Genomic DNA, 17521 nt, shown 5'->3' with positions numbered 1-17521 from the left:
ACACCTGTAGTCCCACCTCCTTGGGAGCCTGAGGCAGAAGGGAGGCTTGAGCCCGGGAGAGTTTGAGGCTGCTTCAGCCTGGGCAACACAGTGAGACTCTGTCTCAAAACAAAAATAGAAAGAAAAATTGAAAAATAGACATATGAATCTGCTAGGAACATTAGAATCATTAACTTTTCTGGTTTTTTTATACTAGTAGAATTGGAAACTCTACATAGAACCCAGTGGCTCCAGAATGTGGTAATTCCAGCAAAACTATTACTAGTTTTACCACTTCAGCATAAATTCTTTTGATAAAAACACATAAAGTGATGAATTCCCATTACAGGTTGAAACAGACAACAGGAAAAAAGCTTTGATGTAGAAACAGTAGGACTACAAATAGGTCTATCACTCCTAACTATACCTAACCTGGCATCCCAGTTCAAGTATCACACATGTTAGACATTAAATATTGGGCACAGCTTGTTTGACGACGTCCTTTTATTTGTACAATTGTCCTTTAAGTAATGGCATTTGTCTTAGAAATATATGGCTATTTATCTCTAAGAGTAAAAAGGAGAAATTATGGCAGGGTCTACATTCCTACATATTCACAACTAGCTGTAGGATAGTTATAGCCGTATGTATTCTGAGAAGTACCTCAGAGAGTCCTCTTGATCCATTTTTGGGGATTCCTATTGAAGGCAAGAGTCCAAAAGTATTGTGTTTAATTTGTGGATTTAGGCTGACATTTCTACTACATTACACATTTCTAAAAGGTAAGTCACCACGTGCTTAACTCTGTATTTTTCCTAACACCTAGCTCAAGTGCCGGTACAATCAGTACTCGGTGAACTGAATGAATAAAACAGTGCTATGGGGCTGAATTTTGTGTCCCCCCACCCCAAATTCCTGTGTTGAAGTCCTAATCCCCAGAATCGCAGAATGTAACTATATTCCGAGACAGATTCTTTAAAGAATTAGAGCAAAATGAGATAATATGAGTGAGCCCTAATCTTTGACTGATGTCCTTATAAGAAGAGATTAGGACAGAGACACACTCAGAAGAGCTTGCAGAAGGCACAAGGAAAAGACAGCTATCGACAAACCAAGGAAAGGCACTGGAAGAAATCAACACTGCTGACACCTTGATTCATGGCCTGTGAGTCTCCGGAACTGTGAGAAACTCATTTCTGCTGTCTAAGCTACCCAGTCTGTGGGACTTTTTTATGGCAGTCCTAGCAAACTCATACAAACAGTAACTACGTTTTTTGTTAGTTTTCTCAAATTTAAAATGCGAAATGACATTTAAAAATTTTTCAGAAGTAGATAAGGCATTTTTACCCTTCATCAGAAACACTCTCACCACTTATTCAATGTCTTTAAGTTGCAGTGACGTATGATCACGTGGCTCTCAGGAGAAAACATAAGCACTCCAATACTGCGTACAGAACTTCAAGATCATAACCTTAGCAGCACTCGGTAGCATGAAACTGCAACACCTGGGTGCAATAGAGGGCACTGGAGCAAGTCACAGAAACCTGGGCTTCCTTGCTGTTAATTGGAAATTGAACTAGGTGGTCTCTTGGGTCACTGCATGACTGTTAATGATGGTTATAACCCCTCTGCTGAGTAAATAAGCATTTCACAGTCAATCGAGTTTATACAGGCCTCATTTAGTCATACAGTTATCTTTTCCTGATAAAAATGCCTCAAGCGAAAATACATAAATATTTATTTTTCTAGTAGTATTTATGGAGACCACAGATTTTACAAGTAAAAGCCAGCAAAGATTAGTAGTGATTACCTAATTTTCTATTCAAAATAAATTCCCACTTCCAAGCTAAAATATACAACGAATGCTAAGTCTAGACTTCTGCAATCCAACAATTCTTTAAAGATCTGAGAAGTAAAATGTTTGTCTAAGGAAAAGGAAGGTGGCATCAGCTGGTATCTGTGTTACCTTTTTAAAAGGGACACAAACTTGGTTTGAGATCACACCTTGTGTCTCAAAAGTGTATGTATACTAATGCCATAGGGAAGCCAACTACTGAACAAAACTGGAAATAGTGTTCCAATTGTAGTTTGGCACTGCAAATATGGGGAAAAAGAGAGAAAGAAAAAGGAGAGTGAGTGTGCAAGCAAGAAAGCATGCTAACATGCTCCGGCATTACAGGGCGGTGCCAGAGAAGGTGTGTCATAAAAAGATTAGGAAAGCACTTTGCTCCTCAAAATGAGAATTATTCCTAAATGAAGACAGAGACAGTTAGAAGATTTTGTGTTTTTCCCATTTTGAACACTGTTTGTGCTTGCTATTCTCTAACCATGACACGTTTAGATGGATGGCTATGGAAAAGAAAAGAAAATAGGACATCATTAGAATTACAGGTAAGACAAGGGGAAACCCAAAGTACAGACAAGAACACAGAAAAATTTTAAGAGAGTACAGATGTCATGACATTTATTAAAAGGCATGCTACAATGCTATATTTGTTAGGAAAAGAGATTAGAGATATCAAGTAATAGTCAGCAAATATACAAACTGAACGAAAATGGAATATACTGTAGTGTACAGAAGCTTGAATTAACCATGCACTACGCATTTAGAAAATATGGTTTTTAATATTTTATCTTCTCTTTGCATTTATAACATAATTCACTTCAACAATCACAGAATCCTTTTTTTCCAATGCCACAAACTCTGTTACAAATGAAAGCTGGTACTGCTGCTTATCCAAAATATACAAGACAATTGATGTTTTATATAAAAACCACTTTGTAAGTTCACTTGTTCCCAAAAACCTTTTTTTTCTTTTTTGGCCTTGTTAAAAAAAAATGTTGTTACAAATATTTACAGCATTTTCTTCTGTTAGATGAACATTCTTACAAACTGAAAAGGGGAACTTTGATGAACAGACCATGTAAAACACCAGACAATGTCAAAGGCTCCTAGCTGTGCTATTTTTTTTTTTCTTAGATACAGTACTGGAAATGCCCATCAAACTCGTCATCCTAATCCATTCTGTTCACACTGTAACTCCCATTTTCTCTAAGTAGTCTATTCAACAGTAGGCAACAGAAAGTAAAGGCCGCTCTGCACTGGGTCTTCTTTCAGAAAGGAGCTTGGGGAAAATGCAAAATGCTTCACAGAGAGGAGTTAAAACCACAACAGTCAGTCTTTGGTCAGAGCAATGAGGTGACATTTTGATGCAAAACTTTGCTTGGTCAGCAATCTTTATAATTAGTACTTTCTGGATATGGGATGAATTTTTAAAAGATCTGGGAAACAATGGTAAGGGGAAAAAAAGGCCAGAGTATGATTTTTTTTAATGGCATCAAAAAAATAGCTATTTAAATATTTGTTATTACAACTACTACATAGATCCAAGAAGTGAAAATAACACAACAACAACAAATCAGTTGACGATGCTGATTTAAGCATGCCTTAGGCATCTTTCAATTATGACTATGATCACCAAGGTCACTGGACCAGACAAATATCCCTGTTCTCTGGAACATATGCCTCAGGTTACAAAAACTAAGGAAACTACCACAAAGATTTCAAGCAGCTCTATTCTTGGACCTGCACGATGCTCTATAATGAATATTATGTGATAAAGGCAAAAGTGTAACTGAGACTTCATTTCTACAGTTACGATTCTTTGCTTGGATAGATAGTTGGTGGGATGACATTCTTTTAAAACTATATAGTACATATTTCCTGAAAACCAGAATACTGATACTACTTTAGTCTCAAATAGGAAGAAAAGGTCAATTAAGACTACTGAAGAAGGCACATAAACTTTGGTCCTGTTTTTTTCTCCCACTATAAAACCCTTCAAACTAAGATTTTAATATTTTCTATATTTTAAACCACTCACAACTAGCTGTTAAAATTTGCTCTGAAAAAAGACTGCTAATAGTCTTGTAGATAACAACACAACTCTTTTAAAAGACAGCTGAGTTATATTTTCAAATTTTGTGCAATCTAAATTGTATTTCTTTTAGCACAATAGTAGAGTATTTTAAGTCTGGCAGTTTTATTCTTGTTAACAACAGATCAAGACAAAGGAAAGGTTAAGAAAAATGCTTTATGCATCGTCATGCTGTCTCTTTTTGGTTTTAAAAGTAGCAGTACACACATTAGGTTTTCTAAGAGATCGGTGGGGAAAAACACATGTACTTTTGAGTTTGTCATTTTTTTGTCCAAAAATATCTCGTGGGAACAGAAGAGAAACTGCATGACAAAATGCTAAACATATAAGCATTGCTGTCTGATGGCATGGAGACACTGAAAAGAACAGAGAGCCAGGCGTGATGGTTCATGCCTGTAATCCCAGCACTATGGGGAGGTGGAGGCAGGAGAATCACTTGAGCCCAGGAGTTGGAGACCAGTCTGGGCAATATAGCGAGACCCCAAAAAATAAAATAAAATAAAATAAAAAGAAATTAAACAGAGGCGTTCATAGGAACCACTTCTCATCAACTAAAGCAGAATCCATGATCATCATACTAGCTAGAACCAAAGAAGCCCTTGCTCTCATAAGGAAACAGGCAGGCAGAAACGATATCTCCAAAAACTGAGCTCGGCAACTTTTAACAGCAAATCAGAAACATTACTTCAAATAACTGATTACAATATTTAGTCTTAAAGAATTTATGGCATTCTGTAAGAGCTACTGGGTAATTCTGATACTCTCCAGTAAGTATCAGTTAAGATACTGGGTCATTCTTCTATTTGTATGTTACACAAAGCACATTTTACTGCTATGCAAATTATTCAAATCTCAAAGTAAATCATTTTGGTGTAATTTGCTACTGTTAAATGTGTACTGCTATTTTTTAAAGTCCTGAATATATATACTTTGTGTAGAAGTCAAGACACCTTGAAAAGTGATGACAATACTCCTTAAAAATAAAGTAAATAAACTTAAAAATAGGATCCTATGGTAGATCAACAGAGAAAAATTAACCATTGCTAGAAGATACTGAATAAATGCATGCCAAAACAGAAATACACAGATCTAGTTTTTCCACCATCCTGATTTTTAATCTTTTTTACAAAAACTATGCCAACACAAATACTGTAGACCTCTATAATTCAAACAGCAAATAGCTTAATATGGACAACATCCATGTGCTACAGCTAATTTTAGACACAAACTGATGGTTTCAAACATGCTATTTTAAAACAAGAACACCCCACATCTCCAAATCTTAATTTGGTTAATTTTGTCAATAAATTAAAATGTATGTAATGTGCATATGTATATACAACTATAGAAGAGTGTATTTATGTATATACACTTATCTACACACACACATTCACACACACAAACACACCCCTACACAAATCCCTGAAAAGGATTCAAATGTTCTCTCGCAGACTTAAAAGGCCATTCCCTACTTCAAAATTACATTCAACATCACTATGATCTCCCTTCCGTTATTAGCAACTTTGCTACACTTATGCTGAATGTTATGAGAATCATGAATTAATAAATTACACAGTAATTCCTAACTTAAAGTAAATGAAATAACCCAATTTAACACGGCACTGAAAATTATAATAGTGCCTGTGTGGAAGGGAAAAAAAAAAAAGCAAATTTTGGGAGATTTTGCAAAGAAATTTTTTTCCTCCTTCATATACCCCTTGTGTCTAGGTAAAAATTTATTTCATAAGTAAAAAAACAAAAAAAACCCCCACAACTACACACATGATTATATCTATCTATTGAACTAAACTGATCCATTTGAAAAGTCTTAACTTAGTATCCTTCCTTTCTATTCTACCAACTAAGTGTTGCTCAGTGGTGAGTGAATTCTGCTTTTTAAATAATCTGTATCATCTCTTGCAGTCTCTATTTTTCAGTAAAATTTCTTCTGTAAAAACCTCCCTATGTTCAAATTAATCACTAGGATACAGCAAAGAGATTGAGATTTTCTTAATTTTTAATTTTTAGAGAAGGGGTTGCACTATGTTCCAGGGCTGGAGTGGAGTGGCTATTCACAAATGTGATCATAGCACACTGCAGCCTCCAACTCCTGAGCTCAAGTGATCCTCTTGCCTGTAGCCTCCTGCCTATAGGCTCAGCCTGTAGCTGGGACTACAGGCACACACCACCATGCCCAGCAAGATGTTCTTTATTCTTTTAAAAGTTGAGATGAGACACTTTCATAATCTGAAAAGTGTAAAAGGGGTAGACAAAAAATGACCCTTTTGACTACTTCTGCTTTAAAAAATTCTGATCAAGAATTGAAGGAATAATAGCAGTTTCTTATTAAAAAGAAACCATTTTACATTATACAATCACTGAAGCAACATTAAAATGTACTCTTACATTCAACGAAAAAGAGAGGGACAGAGCATGAGAAATAACCCACCTTCTCATACTCCAAATATGTGGGCACTCAGTAATGAAGTCACATTAACAAAGAAAAGCAAGTTCTTGCTTGAGGACTGAGAAAAACCAAGTAATCCTGAGACAAATTCTGATGGGTGATAAAGATGAAACTGAGATTGCACTCTATAGCCCCAAATTGATATGCAATAACCCCTATCAGTCACAATGTAAAGAGGCCTACAGGTGTGCACTGAATTATTCCCAAAACCATTCACCCCCCACACCGTCTCTGCACCAAGCACCAAAAATTTGATAAAAACTATTACTTATTGAAAACCACTTAAAATTGCAATGAAAAAAATGTTAAATCCTTACCAAAACAGAGAAAGGAAAAATAAAATGCTTACCAAGCCCACAATATAGTTTTCCAGATATTTAAACTCTAACCTATTGTATCTTAAGCACATAATAAGGCACATAATAAGAAATTAAGTAAATACACAGTAATTCTGAGTATTAGAGATTATAGTGGTACAAAAAACCCTTGAGATTAATTTTTTTCTAAAAGAAGACCTTACCAAAAATAACTTTTAAAAAATCTGTCAAACCATATGATAGACCTGAATATTTTCCTTAAGACTGTAAACTTTTTTCTGAAAACAATTATAAAAAAGTAGTTTATAAGTAGGATTATTTTTCTTTAAAATTTTCCAAGATCATATTACTTGACAAATAAGTGTCATTTTGAAATTTAAAACATGATTTTTTTCGTAATAAAATTATTAGTTATTCTGACATCTTCTTAACAGATCCTAGTTGGATTCCACTTAATTTCCCTGGGGACAGCTGAGACACTGCATTTTTCCAAATAGTCTTAAAAAGTTAAAGATAGGCATTATTTAAAGGAGTGTCTTACAGTGAAAAAAAGAAATCATTCAAAGAAAACATGCAGGTTTATAAATCTGCTTCCAACACAACTCAATGTGTTTATGCATAATAACCATCAATATATGGCAAAGATCTGATGTACTTTGTAAGTGAATATAATTTCCTACAAGAGTCAGACTTCTGATTCACAAGGTTAATAACTTGGTCATAAGTGATTTAAATTACTTACATCAAGTAATTTTAGAAGTCTGTGTTTAAATTTTTTTTAAGTACAAATGAGTTTAGAAACGTTGTATAAGGCTGACCTGGACCCAAACTAAAACAAAGTTAATCCTCTTCAAATCTAATTTAATAGAGGGAATAAAATTATTGGGGAAAACAAACAAACAAACCATTGTTTCCTGATTTTCTTTTTCCTGAAGGTTATTTTCGTAGAAACCATGGTAAAAACGGAAAAGAAACCTTTGACTGGCAAGGGGGGATATAGAAAAAAAGAACATCCATTGATTTTTAAAATATACTTGAATATCAAACTCAGAAAGAGTTATTTTTGTCAAAGAGGCAAAATTGGTCTTGAGCTGCTTCAGTCTATGTCTGAAGGTTTTACTGAAATTATGGTCCAGTTTTAGGAAAAAATTCACAGAAAAGTCAGATTGTAGATTTTGAGAAGGAAACTCTGAGGTGGTGATTTTCTCCAAGGTCATGGTTATGAAGCTCAATGAGGGCCTGAATTGCTTCTTCCACAGATCCCAACTGAATGAGTGCCATTTTGCGATCTTTCCTGAAAATGGTACAAGAAATACAGAAAGTATTTAGAATGAATTTTGCTTCCAAACTCCTTCCCCCATCAGAAGACTTCACTGAACTACCTTTAAAATTTGCATGCCATATTAAATAATTTTAATGTATTTCTTGAAAGCAAAGACTTACTGAAAGAATTTAAAAGCCTTCACTGAACATCCAGCTTCTATGAAAAGGTTCTTCAGATCATCCACTGTAACAGAAGGGCTGTGAAAACATCAGAGGGAGTCAACTACCTGGGCCCCATTCTCAAGTGAAGCAGATTAACTCTTGCAATCATCAAATCTCTAAAGTACATTTCAAACAGAATTACTAAACCATATGACAAAGACTTGATTTGGAAGTTCCCTGAAAGATGTTCAAAAACTGACATGTATCCTCAAGCAATGGAATTTTGTCTCAATCCTTGCAAAAGACATGCGCAGGTATATAAAGGGCAAGAAAAATCTTTCTATATTCTTTTTTCTTTTTAATGTAGCTGAGCCTGGAATCTATATTTATTCTTATTAGTCATACCACTGGCTTCAGTAATCAACTGTAGTACTTCCAAAGTTTCCCAGCTCTGACTTGTCTGCTACAGTCTGGAGTTCCACATTTTCAACTGTTTGCAGGGTAATTCTGAATGTATGTGGCTGCCAGGCTCTAAGGTGGCCCCCAATTATTCCTGCCTGCTTATATTCATGCCCTTGTTTATTCCCCTCCCATAGAAAACAGAGGTATCCTCTGTAAACACTTAGGATACTGTAGAAATGACAATGTGTGACTTCTGAAGCCGAGAGACATTGTGGTTTCCACTATGTCCTCTCCTGAATCATCAGCTTTGGAAGGACACCATCAAGACATTATGGAAAAGTCCTCATGACAAGGAACTGGGGCCTTTGGTCAACAAACATGCACACGACTAAGCCATTTTGGAAATGGATCCTTTACCTCCAGATGACCACATCCTTGCCTCGCATCTTGATTGCAACCTTATGACAGACTCAGCCAAAGCCACCCAGCTAAGCCACTTCTAGATTCCTGACTCACAGTAACAGTATGAGATAATACACCTTTACTACTGCGTTAAGTTGTTAAGTTTGGGGTGATGTGTTACACAGCCATACATAACTAATATAGTGGTCTATCACATGACAGTCAACTGACTAAAAGTAGATTCATCTCACAACTGCCAACGAGGACAGTATGGCAGAACAATCATTAGCTCTGTAGGAAGACAGACCTGAATTCACGTTCTATTCCTCACTCACTTGTATATCACTTTGAGTAAATTATTTAACCTAAATCTCAGTTTCATTAATACAATGAAAATACTGACCTTACTTCAAAGGTTATTATGGATAATAATGCCAACAACAACATGGAATAGTGGATACCAGGAGCTGGGAGTTAGGAGGAAAAAGGTGGTTACTGCTTAATGGGTACAGAGTTTCAGTTTGGGATGATGAAAAGGTTCTACAGAGGGACAGAGGTGACAGTTGCAAAATAATGTGTAAAGTACTTAATGTGAATGTATACTGGACTGTACACTTAAAAATAGTTAAAACTGTAATTTTTACATTATGTGTATTTTATCACAATGTTTTTTTAAAAAGGTTGTTATGGAGATTAAATGAGGCAACATGTGTAAAGCACCAGTACAGTACCCAGAACTTGAAAGAATAATATCCTTTCCTCTCCTTCCTACATGTCCTCTGTAGGTTGCAACTAGAGTCCAGCTCCTGCATGATGTGATATATTTAAAAAGCTAACAACAAAGCTGGGCACAGTGGTTCATGTCTCTAATCCCAACACTGTGGGAGGCAGATTGTTTGAGCTCAGGAGTTAGAGATCTGCCTGGGCAGATGGTGAAACTGTCTCTACAAAAAAATACAAAAAATTAGCTGGGCATGCCTACACCTGTAGTTCCAGCTACTTGGAAAGCTGAAGTGGGAAGATCACTTGAGACTGGGAGGCAGAGGATGCAGTGAGCTGAGATCATACCACTGCACTACAGCCTGGGCAACAGAGGGAGACTCTGTCTCAAAAAAAATCTATTAATTAAAAAAAATTAAAAGCTAATGATGACAGGTGCCTGCCTCAGTATCTAATTGTTGTCCATTTACCCTACACTCCACCGTAACGAGCTGCTAAATTTCTTGGTCCATGTAATCTACTTTTTTTTTTTTTCCCTTGACTCTACCAGTTTCCTGGCTGGTATGAGGTTTGATCCATTGCCCAACTTGGATTCAAGGTTTCTCCATGTAGCCTAACTGGAGACCAGCAGGGAGGCTGGATATTCACATTCTTCTGAATAATTATTCTCTATTCCTATTCACTTCCCATTCTCATTCTCAATAATGTTCCAGACTTCACCCCTCTCTACACCTTCAAGTTTTTCAATTTTTACACACATACACACACATCCCCCGCAGCTTTTATCTTTTTTCCAAAGCTTATCCCCCTTTATGTATTAGTTCAAATTATACAAAACTGCCATTTTTTTGTTGTTGTTTTAACAATTTCCAAAGTCCATGAACAAAACTGCCATTTTTGTAGATTAAGGACTTCAACAATTAGGACAGAGATTGCCAAGTATTTTCTTTAAAGGGCCAGACAGTAAATATCTTAAGCTGTATGGGCCATATCGTCTCTGCTGTAACTAATCAGTTTTGCTGCTGTAGCTCAAAAGCAGCCATAAATAACATGAAAGTGAATGAGTACAGCTATATTACATGAAACTTTATAAAAGGTGAAATTTGAATTTTATATAATTTTCTCGTATCACAAAATATTTTGCTTCCATTTTAAAACGTAAAAATCATTCTTAGCTCATAGGCCATACAAAAACAGCCACAGGCTACAGGTTGTCAATCCCTGAGTTTGAAGATAACTAAAGCACACATACAACACTGGTTAATAAAGAGACCTGTACAGTGGCTACAGGAAAATAACTTTTAGCTTTTAAGTAATTAACATATCTATGGCTTTACAGCTTGTACATAAAAAGTACAAAATCCATTTTTACCAAATTCTTAGATACACAATTTATTTGATTTTGTTATATTGGTTAACATAAGAGTCATTACTTCTTCAAAGGGATGGACAAATATGTGCCAATGGAATACTTCTGCCTAAAATTATTTTTATGACTTTTTTATAACTGAAAAATAACTAGTTGTGAATTCTCCATTTGGAAATAAAATTTTAAAACAGGTATCTTTCTATTTTAGAGTGTAGGATTGGAGATAACCTTCTGAAGGCATGATGGCAAATAAAGACCAGGACAACTGCTAGGTTAGAACAATTTCAGAGGTTTTAACCTCTCCCAAATCACATACTGTAGATTATTAATCATCTAAGTGATTAATAACTTATTAGGTACATACGGAATGTTGGAAAGATGCAGAGTGGCTGATGGTGGAAAGATATTCTGGAAGTTTTTAGAGCCTGGCTTTTTAAAGCGATGCAAAGGACTATTGCTGAAATCCTTAGTCAGACCTTGGTCTTCTTGTCCCTCTCGAGGAAGCTGTACTGCTTGATGTTTGGACAGTGTAGCACGAAGCACTTTCCCATAAAGTCTCTGACCACTTAGATGGTTCATTGCTAGCGCATGGGAAGAAAATTTTTAAAGTTCAAGTATTAGGATAGATTTCTCAGTAATATCTGTCAACATTACCATAAACTATTTTTATGTAGTTATTTAAAACTATATTGCCAGTTTGAGGGTGAAAAGGGTTTCAAAACCCCAAAAGGAGATATGTTAAATGACTTTATTTTACTATAAGAAAAGCAATTTAAAACAAACAAAAAATATTTTCTGAGCAGAGTGCTATGAAGTTTCAGAGTGCCTGGAACACAGTAAGTATTCATGAAATGGTTACTGAATATATTAGTTTTCTCTCAAGCAAGGCATTTTTATAAGAAATTTTGAGTAAAACTTTACAGCTTTTTTAACAGTGAAGCCATTGAACCCTTTCTTGCATCATCATTACAAAGTTTGCCCAAACTTTTAAGCCACTCAATGGTTACAGAAAACTTAATTTGGAAGGAAAAGAAATAAATAAAATAAATAAAACAAATCATGCTTATTAAACTTAATGGAAAAACCCTAGGGTCAAAGCTCTAGACATTAACAATATGTTCAAGTAGACAAATGAACTTCAGACTTAAAAGAGTAATGAATATTTTTTAATCTTAACATATAGACAGATGCTTTATGAAGGCATTATCACAAGGAGGTGTTCTTTTACAAAATCATATTCCTACTAGCTGTGTTTGTTTATTTTGAAGGAAAATTCACACACAGAAGGGGCAACAGAAGGGGCAAGTTCGCATTATTATTAATTATTAATCATTAGTACCTAGCTGAGCTTGATTTGCATCTGCCATCTGAACCAAGGCATTTTCTTTCTTATTAAACATAATCTTCACTCGATGTACATCACCATAGACTCCTAATTAAAACAAAACAAAATACTGTGTTTAATGTCTGATTGTGTTGTGTTTAATCAATTTTACTAATACACTTAAAGAAGGCATTTCTTACACTATAAACTCTCCCTTGGCAATTCCATATATACACTTGCAAATTTTTATCTCTTCCAAGTTCCAGATCTATTCATGTACTTACTCTTTTTCACTTGGACAACCCATAAACACTCTAAACTTATTACGTCCCAAAATGATTCATCCCCCCTTTCCTCTCCCCACTCCCAGTATTCACTAAGGCTGTAGATAAATACCATCATTCACACAGTTGCTCCAGTCAGACACCTGGGAGTCATCTTTTGACTTCTTCCTTTCCTCAAACCCTCACACCCACCCAATCAATCACCAGCACCCATTGATTCTATGGTGTAAATATCTCTCACATTTTTCCACCTCTCCCAATCCTCACTACCATCAAAGCTATCAACACCATTTCATACCGGGACTACCACAACCTAATTGATTCTAAATGATCTTATTACCCTTGATTTTTCTACCCTAGTGTTCCCCAAAGTGGGTCCCATATCCTAAAAGACGGGTAAAATGATTCACTGGGGTATGGAAAGATAATAATCCAACTCTTATCTATACTACTCTGTTTATATAAACCAATATAAAAAAACCACAGTTTTTGAATTTTTAATATATAGATAAAATTAAAGCCAACAGGTTTTAGTTGTCAATTCCAGTCTCACTTGATTTATTCATTCAGTGTATTACAATATATTTCAGTTTATGTGCTACAGAGTATCATCAATATTATAAAAATAAGATCTTTCAGCAGGGCACAGTGGCTCACACCTGTAATCCCAGCACTTTGGGAGGCCGAGGTGGGTGAATCACTTGAGGTCAGGAGTTCGAGACCAGCCTGGCCAACATGGTGAAACCTCGTCTCTACCAAAAAATACAAAACTTATCCAGGCATGGTGGCGCACACCTGCAGTCCCAGCTACTCATGAGGCTGAGGTGGGAAAAGTACTTGAACCTGGGAGTGGAGGTTGCAGTGAGCCAAGATTGTGCCACTGTACTCCAGCCTGGGTGACAGAAAGACTCTGTCTCCAAAAAAAAAAAAAAAAAAAAAAAAAGATCTTTCAATAGTTGCTAGCTGCATCATTATCATACTAATGGCACTTTAAAAATTTAAAACAGAGACAAGTATTCCGAATTTGCTACCCTTCTCAGAAATAACTAGATGGTGACATAACTATTCTTTAAAAACTAAACATCCACAATTTGTTTTACAAAATGTGGATGTTTATTTTTTGTAGAGATGGGGTCCAACTATCTGGCCCAGGTTGGTCTCGAACAATCCAATCCTCCCGCCTTGGCCTCCCAAAGTGTTGGGATTACAGGCATGAGCTACTGCACCCAGCTGTTTATTAAATGAGTGAGAAATTAACTACTTTTAGTATGAAACATGCTTTGGCTAGAAAAGAGTCATATTAAAATGTATTATTAATACATGATTTTATTACTGAAAATTACACACATCAATCATTAATAAAAAGTTTTATAGTGACTGCAAATGAGCATGAGGAATTTCTTTGGGGCAAGGAAAATTTTCTAAAATTGGACTGTGGTGATAGCCACACAACTGTGAATTTACTAAAAATCTTTTGAGTTGTAAATCCAAAGCATGTAAACTGTATGGTTGTAAATTACATCTCAAAAAATTCCATTTAAAAAAACCTATCAGCCAGGTGCTGTGGCTTGCACTTATAATCCTAGCTACTCGGAAGGCTGAGGGAGGAGGACTGCTTGAGCCCAAGAGTTTGAGACTACAGTGAGCTATGATCACGCCTTTGCGCTCCAGCCTGGGCAACAGAGTGAGATCCTGTCTCTAAAACTATCACATTCAAAAAATTTGGAAACAATTTTCTATCTTATTTTAAAAATCTTACAAATGAAGCATACCAGTGAGTTTTAACTCTATTTGTTAGACATATTCAAATATAACAGTTTTCAAGATCCACTGATTTAAGAGGAAAAAATCTAACTTTTCTAGATAAAACATGACAAACATTGGTGGATTACATGAAAAAATTAATGAAATAATTATTGAAGTACAGCAATAATGAAACCCCTGCATTTAGATTATATATCTTTATGATTTATCTTCTTCAGCTATGACAAACATTAAAATCAAGTAGTAAAATAATCTACCCTTGGAATACTGAATCAAAATGAAAACAAGGATTTTTTTTTTTTTTTTTTTTTTTTTGAGATGGAGTCTCGCTCTGTCGCCCAGGCTGGAGTGCTGTGGCCGGATCTCAGCTCACTGCAAGCTCCGCCTCCCGGGTTTACGCCATTCTCCTGCCTCAGCCTCCGAGTAGCTGGGATTACAGGCGCCCGCCACCTCGCCCGGCTAGTTTTTTGTATTTTTTTAGTAGAGACGGGGTTTCACCGGGTTAGCCAGGATGGTCTCGATCTTCTGACCTTGTGATCCACCCGTCTCGGCCTCCCAAAGTGCTGGGATTACAGGCTTGAGCCACCGCGCCCGGCCGAAAACAAGGATTTTTAATAATATCAAAGCATATTAAATCATACTGTTCATTAAATGTTAATCTTTTTATGGAAAAATAAACTCATTAATAAAAATCTTTAAAATAGTAAATATTGCTTATTTCATTGTTCTCGTATTTCCATGCTGTTAGAAAGTTTGGAGACTATTTTAAAAACCTGAATCGCACTATGCCACTCTCTTCCCTTAAAACTGTTCAATGGCTTCCGATTGTTCTTAGGTAAAAGCCAAACTCCTTAAAAAAGCTTTCAACAGCTCTTCACGATTTTGACCCTATGCAGCTGTCCACCTTTACCAGGTCTCTGTTATGCTCGCCTATGCTCACCACTGGGCTTCCTTCACTTCCATGTACCAGGACCCATCTCTCCCTTCTCCCCTCCTCTGTGAAGGCACTGCCCCCACTTTCTGCCTGGCTGATTCTCACTCATGTTTAACAAGTCAGTTTAACTATCATTTCTATTGAGTCCCTCTACTAGGTTAGGTCTCCCTGCATTACACTCCCTTTACAAAACCTCTATTTCCCATATTATAAATATATTTCAGTTTATGTGCTACTTACTAACTACTTACTAAGTCTGTTTTATCCTCAGTGTCAACACAATACTTGGCACATAGAAGTAATTAATAAATATTACTAAATAAGTGAAATGTGCTTAATTCACACCTGTAGACAATATTAAAATAGCAAAAATGAACTTACCAAATAGGATAAAAAGCCCATGTGGTGTGATAAGCTGTAAAAACACAAAATAAGTGGCTGACAATAATTTAAGGAAAACTTGAAAATAAGTTTATACTGTAATGACAGTTGTTTTTATTTTAAAGCATGGTTTTATATGCTTCTTCTGTATATACTAGTGATGAATTTTAATACAAGTTCTTAAAACAAACTTAAGCATTTTAATTTGAATACAACCCTGGATCAGAAGTTACCATGGCTGGGCATGGTGGCTCACACCTGTAATCCCAGCACTTTGGGAGGCTGAGGTGGGTGGATCGCTTGAGCCCAGGAACTTGAGACCAGCCTGGGCAACACAGCAAGATCCTGTTTCTACAAAAGAATAATAATAATAAAAAAATGAGCCAGGTGTGGTAGTGGGCGCCTGTAGTCCTGGCTACTTGAGAGCCTGAGGTGGGAGGATCACTTGAGCCCAGGAAGCAGAGGTCGTAGTGAGTGACTGCAGCACCACACTTGAGCCTGAGTGAAAGAGTGAAACCCTTTCTCAAAAAAAATAAAAATAAAAAAGAAAGAAAAGAAAGAAAAAAGCGCTACCATACCTTCTCCTGAAAGACTATTTACATATAATACTTTTCAACTCACATCAGGATTGAGATTCGTGACGAGTAGAACAGAATTTCCTGGTATACCACTAGCCCCAGGAATGGCCATCCTTCCAGTGACAGCAGAGGAGGTGATTGTGAGAGGACCAAGAGCTCCAGGAACAGCTGGAACTGATAGACCTTTTAAAAATACCAGAAGCATTTCATATTCTAATTATCTGAAGAACTGTAACACTTGATAGAATTTAAGTAAATAAAGAGGACAGGAAAAATACAGAAAGAAAATGTGTCACAGCTACCATAAAGATACTGAAGGCCAGTTTTCTGCCCTGCACAGTCTGTCTGCAAGCTGAGCTCCTCATCTGTAGACATTATTATACTTAGTGCTCTATTATTCACACAGTACTCTGCAGAGTAACTGAACTCACTGAGCCTAACGCTGTTAGGCTTTTCAGAGGGTCTGTCAACTACAAACACTCCCTCTGTTTTTTACAATAGATATATCCTAATTCATACTGACTTCTACCATAAAATCAGATGTGTATTTTTTTAAAGTCCTTCAGCAGAAGTCAAAAACATGCATGCTAGGTAGTGCTATATGACATTTTATATGGGAAAAACATTTTGTGACTATATAAAATGCTATATAAATATTATTTTGACCAAAATAGAAATTTACAAAATTCAATATTCTTTTGTAGCAGAAATGTTCTGAGCTCTCTACTTCTCTAGGTATTATGGAAATACTGAAAGCTCAGTAACACCAGAATACTGACACTATACTTAAAACAGCACACTTTCCCACTATATTGTGTTCTCAGCTTAAAAACTGTCTAAGGTAAAACTTCTAGTTTATGCAAAATGAACCAATTCCTTAATTTAATGATTCTTTAAAATAAACAGTCTGGCCACTTTACCACATATCATGTAATTAAATGATAATATATTTTACATTCAGCCTATTCTGCTTGACAATCTAAGAAGGTCATAACTACCATCACCCATACTGCTGAATTTTAAAACTGTGCAGACCACATTCCCAGGCTGAATACTATTGCACAAAATCAATAGCCCTTACATGACATATTCCCATGCCCCAGCAGTCCAACCCTGACACTTTTGCATAACTTTTGCTGTTTGTATGTCTGTTATACATGAGCTAAGAGCACAGTTCAGCTACACTGTAGGATGTGTGTGTGTGTGTTTATCTTCTATCAGCTTAAAAGTCTTATCA

The 17521-nt window shown here is 36.0% G+C and overlaps 1 protein-coding gene across 18 annotated transcripts in view; it reads right to left on the bottom strand.

Moving 5' to 3' along the window:
* Window positions 1–2584: 2584 nt before the first annotated feature.
* PTBP3 (polypyrimidine tract binding protein 3) overlaps window positions 2585–17521 on the bottom strand; it is a 116183-nt gene continuing 101246 nt past the window's right edge. For 17 of the 18 annotated variants that reach the window (XM_015117062.3, XM_077968333.1, XM_015117063.3 and 14 more), the window contains 6 exons: window positions 16328–16467; window positions 15707–15740; window positions 12359–12451; window positions 11384–11600; window positions 8145–8222; window positions 2585–7995 (listed from right to left, as the gene is read on the bottom strand). In XM_015117062.3, coding sequence (XP_014972548.1) covers window positions 7863–7995; window positions 8145–8222; window positions 11384–11600; window positions 12359–12451; window positions 15707–15740; window positions 16328–16467 — 695 coding nt within the window. In that variant the 3' untranslated portion in view covers window positions 2585–7862. The remainder of the gene's footprint in view (window positions 7996–8144; window positions 8223–11383; window positions 11601–12358; window positions 12452–15706; window positions 15741–16327; window positions 16468–17521) is intronic. The other variant, XM_028834983.2, reaches the window with a different exon arrangement.

Source organism: Macaca mulatta, chromosome 15 (genome assembly GCF_049350105.2).
Source record: "Macaca mulatta isolate MMU2019108-1 chromosome 15, T2T-MMU8v2.0, whole genome shotgun sequence".
NCBI lineage: Eukaryota > Metazoa > Chordata > Mammalia > Primates > Cercopithecidae > Macaca > Macaca mulatta.
The sequence above is the reverse complement of the archived record's forward strand: the minus strand, read 5'-3'. Positions and strand labels throughout refer to the sequence as shown.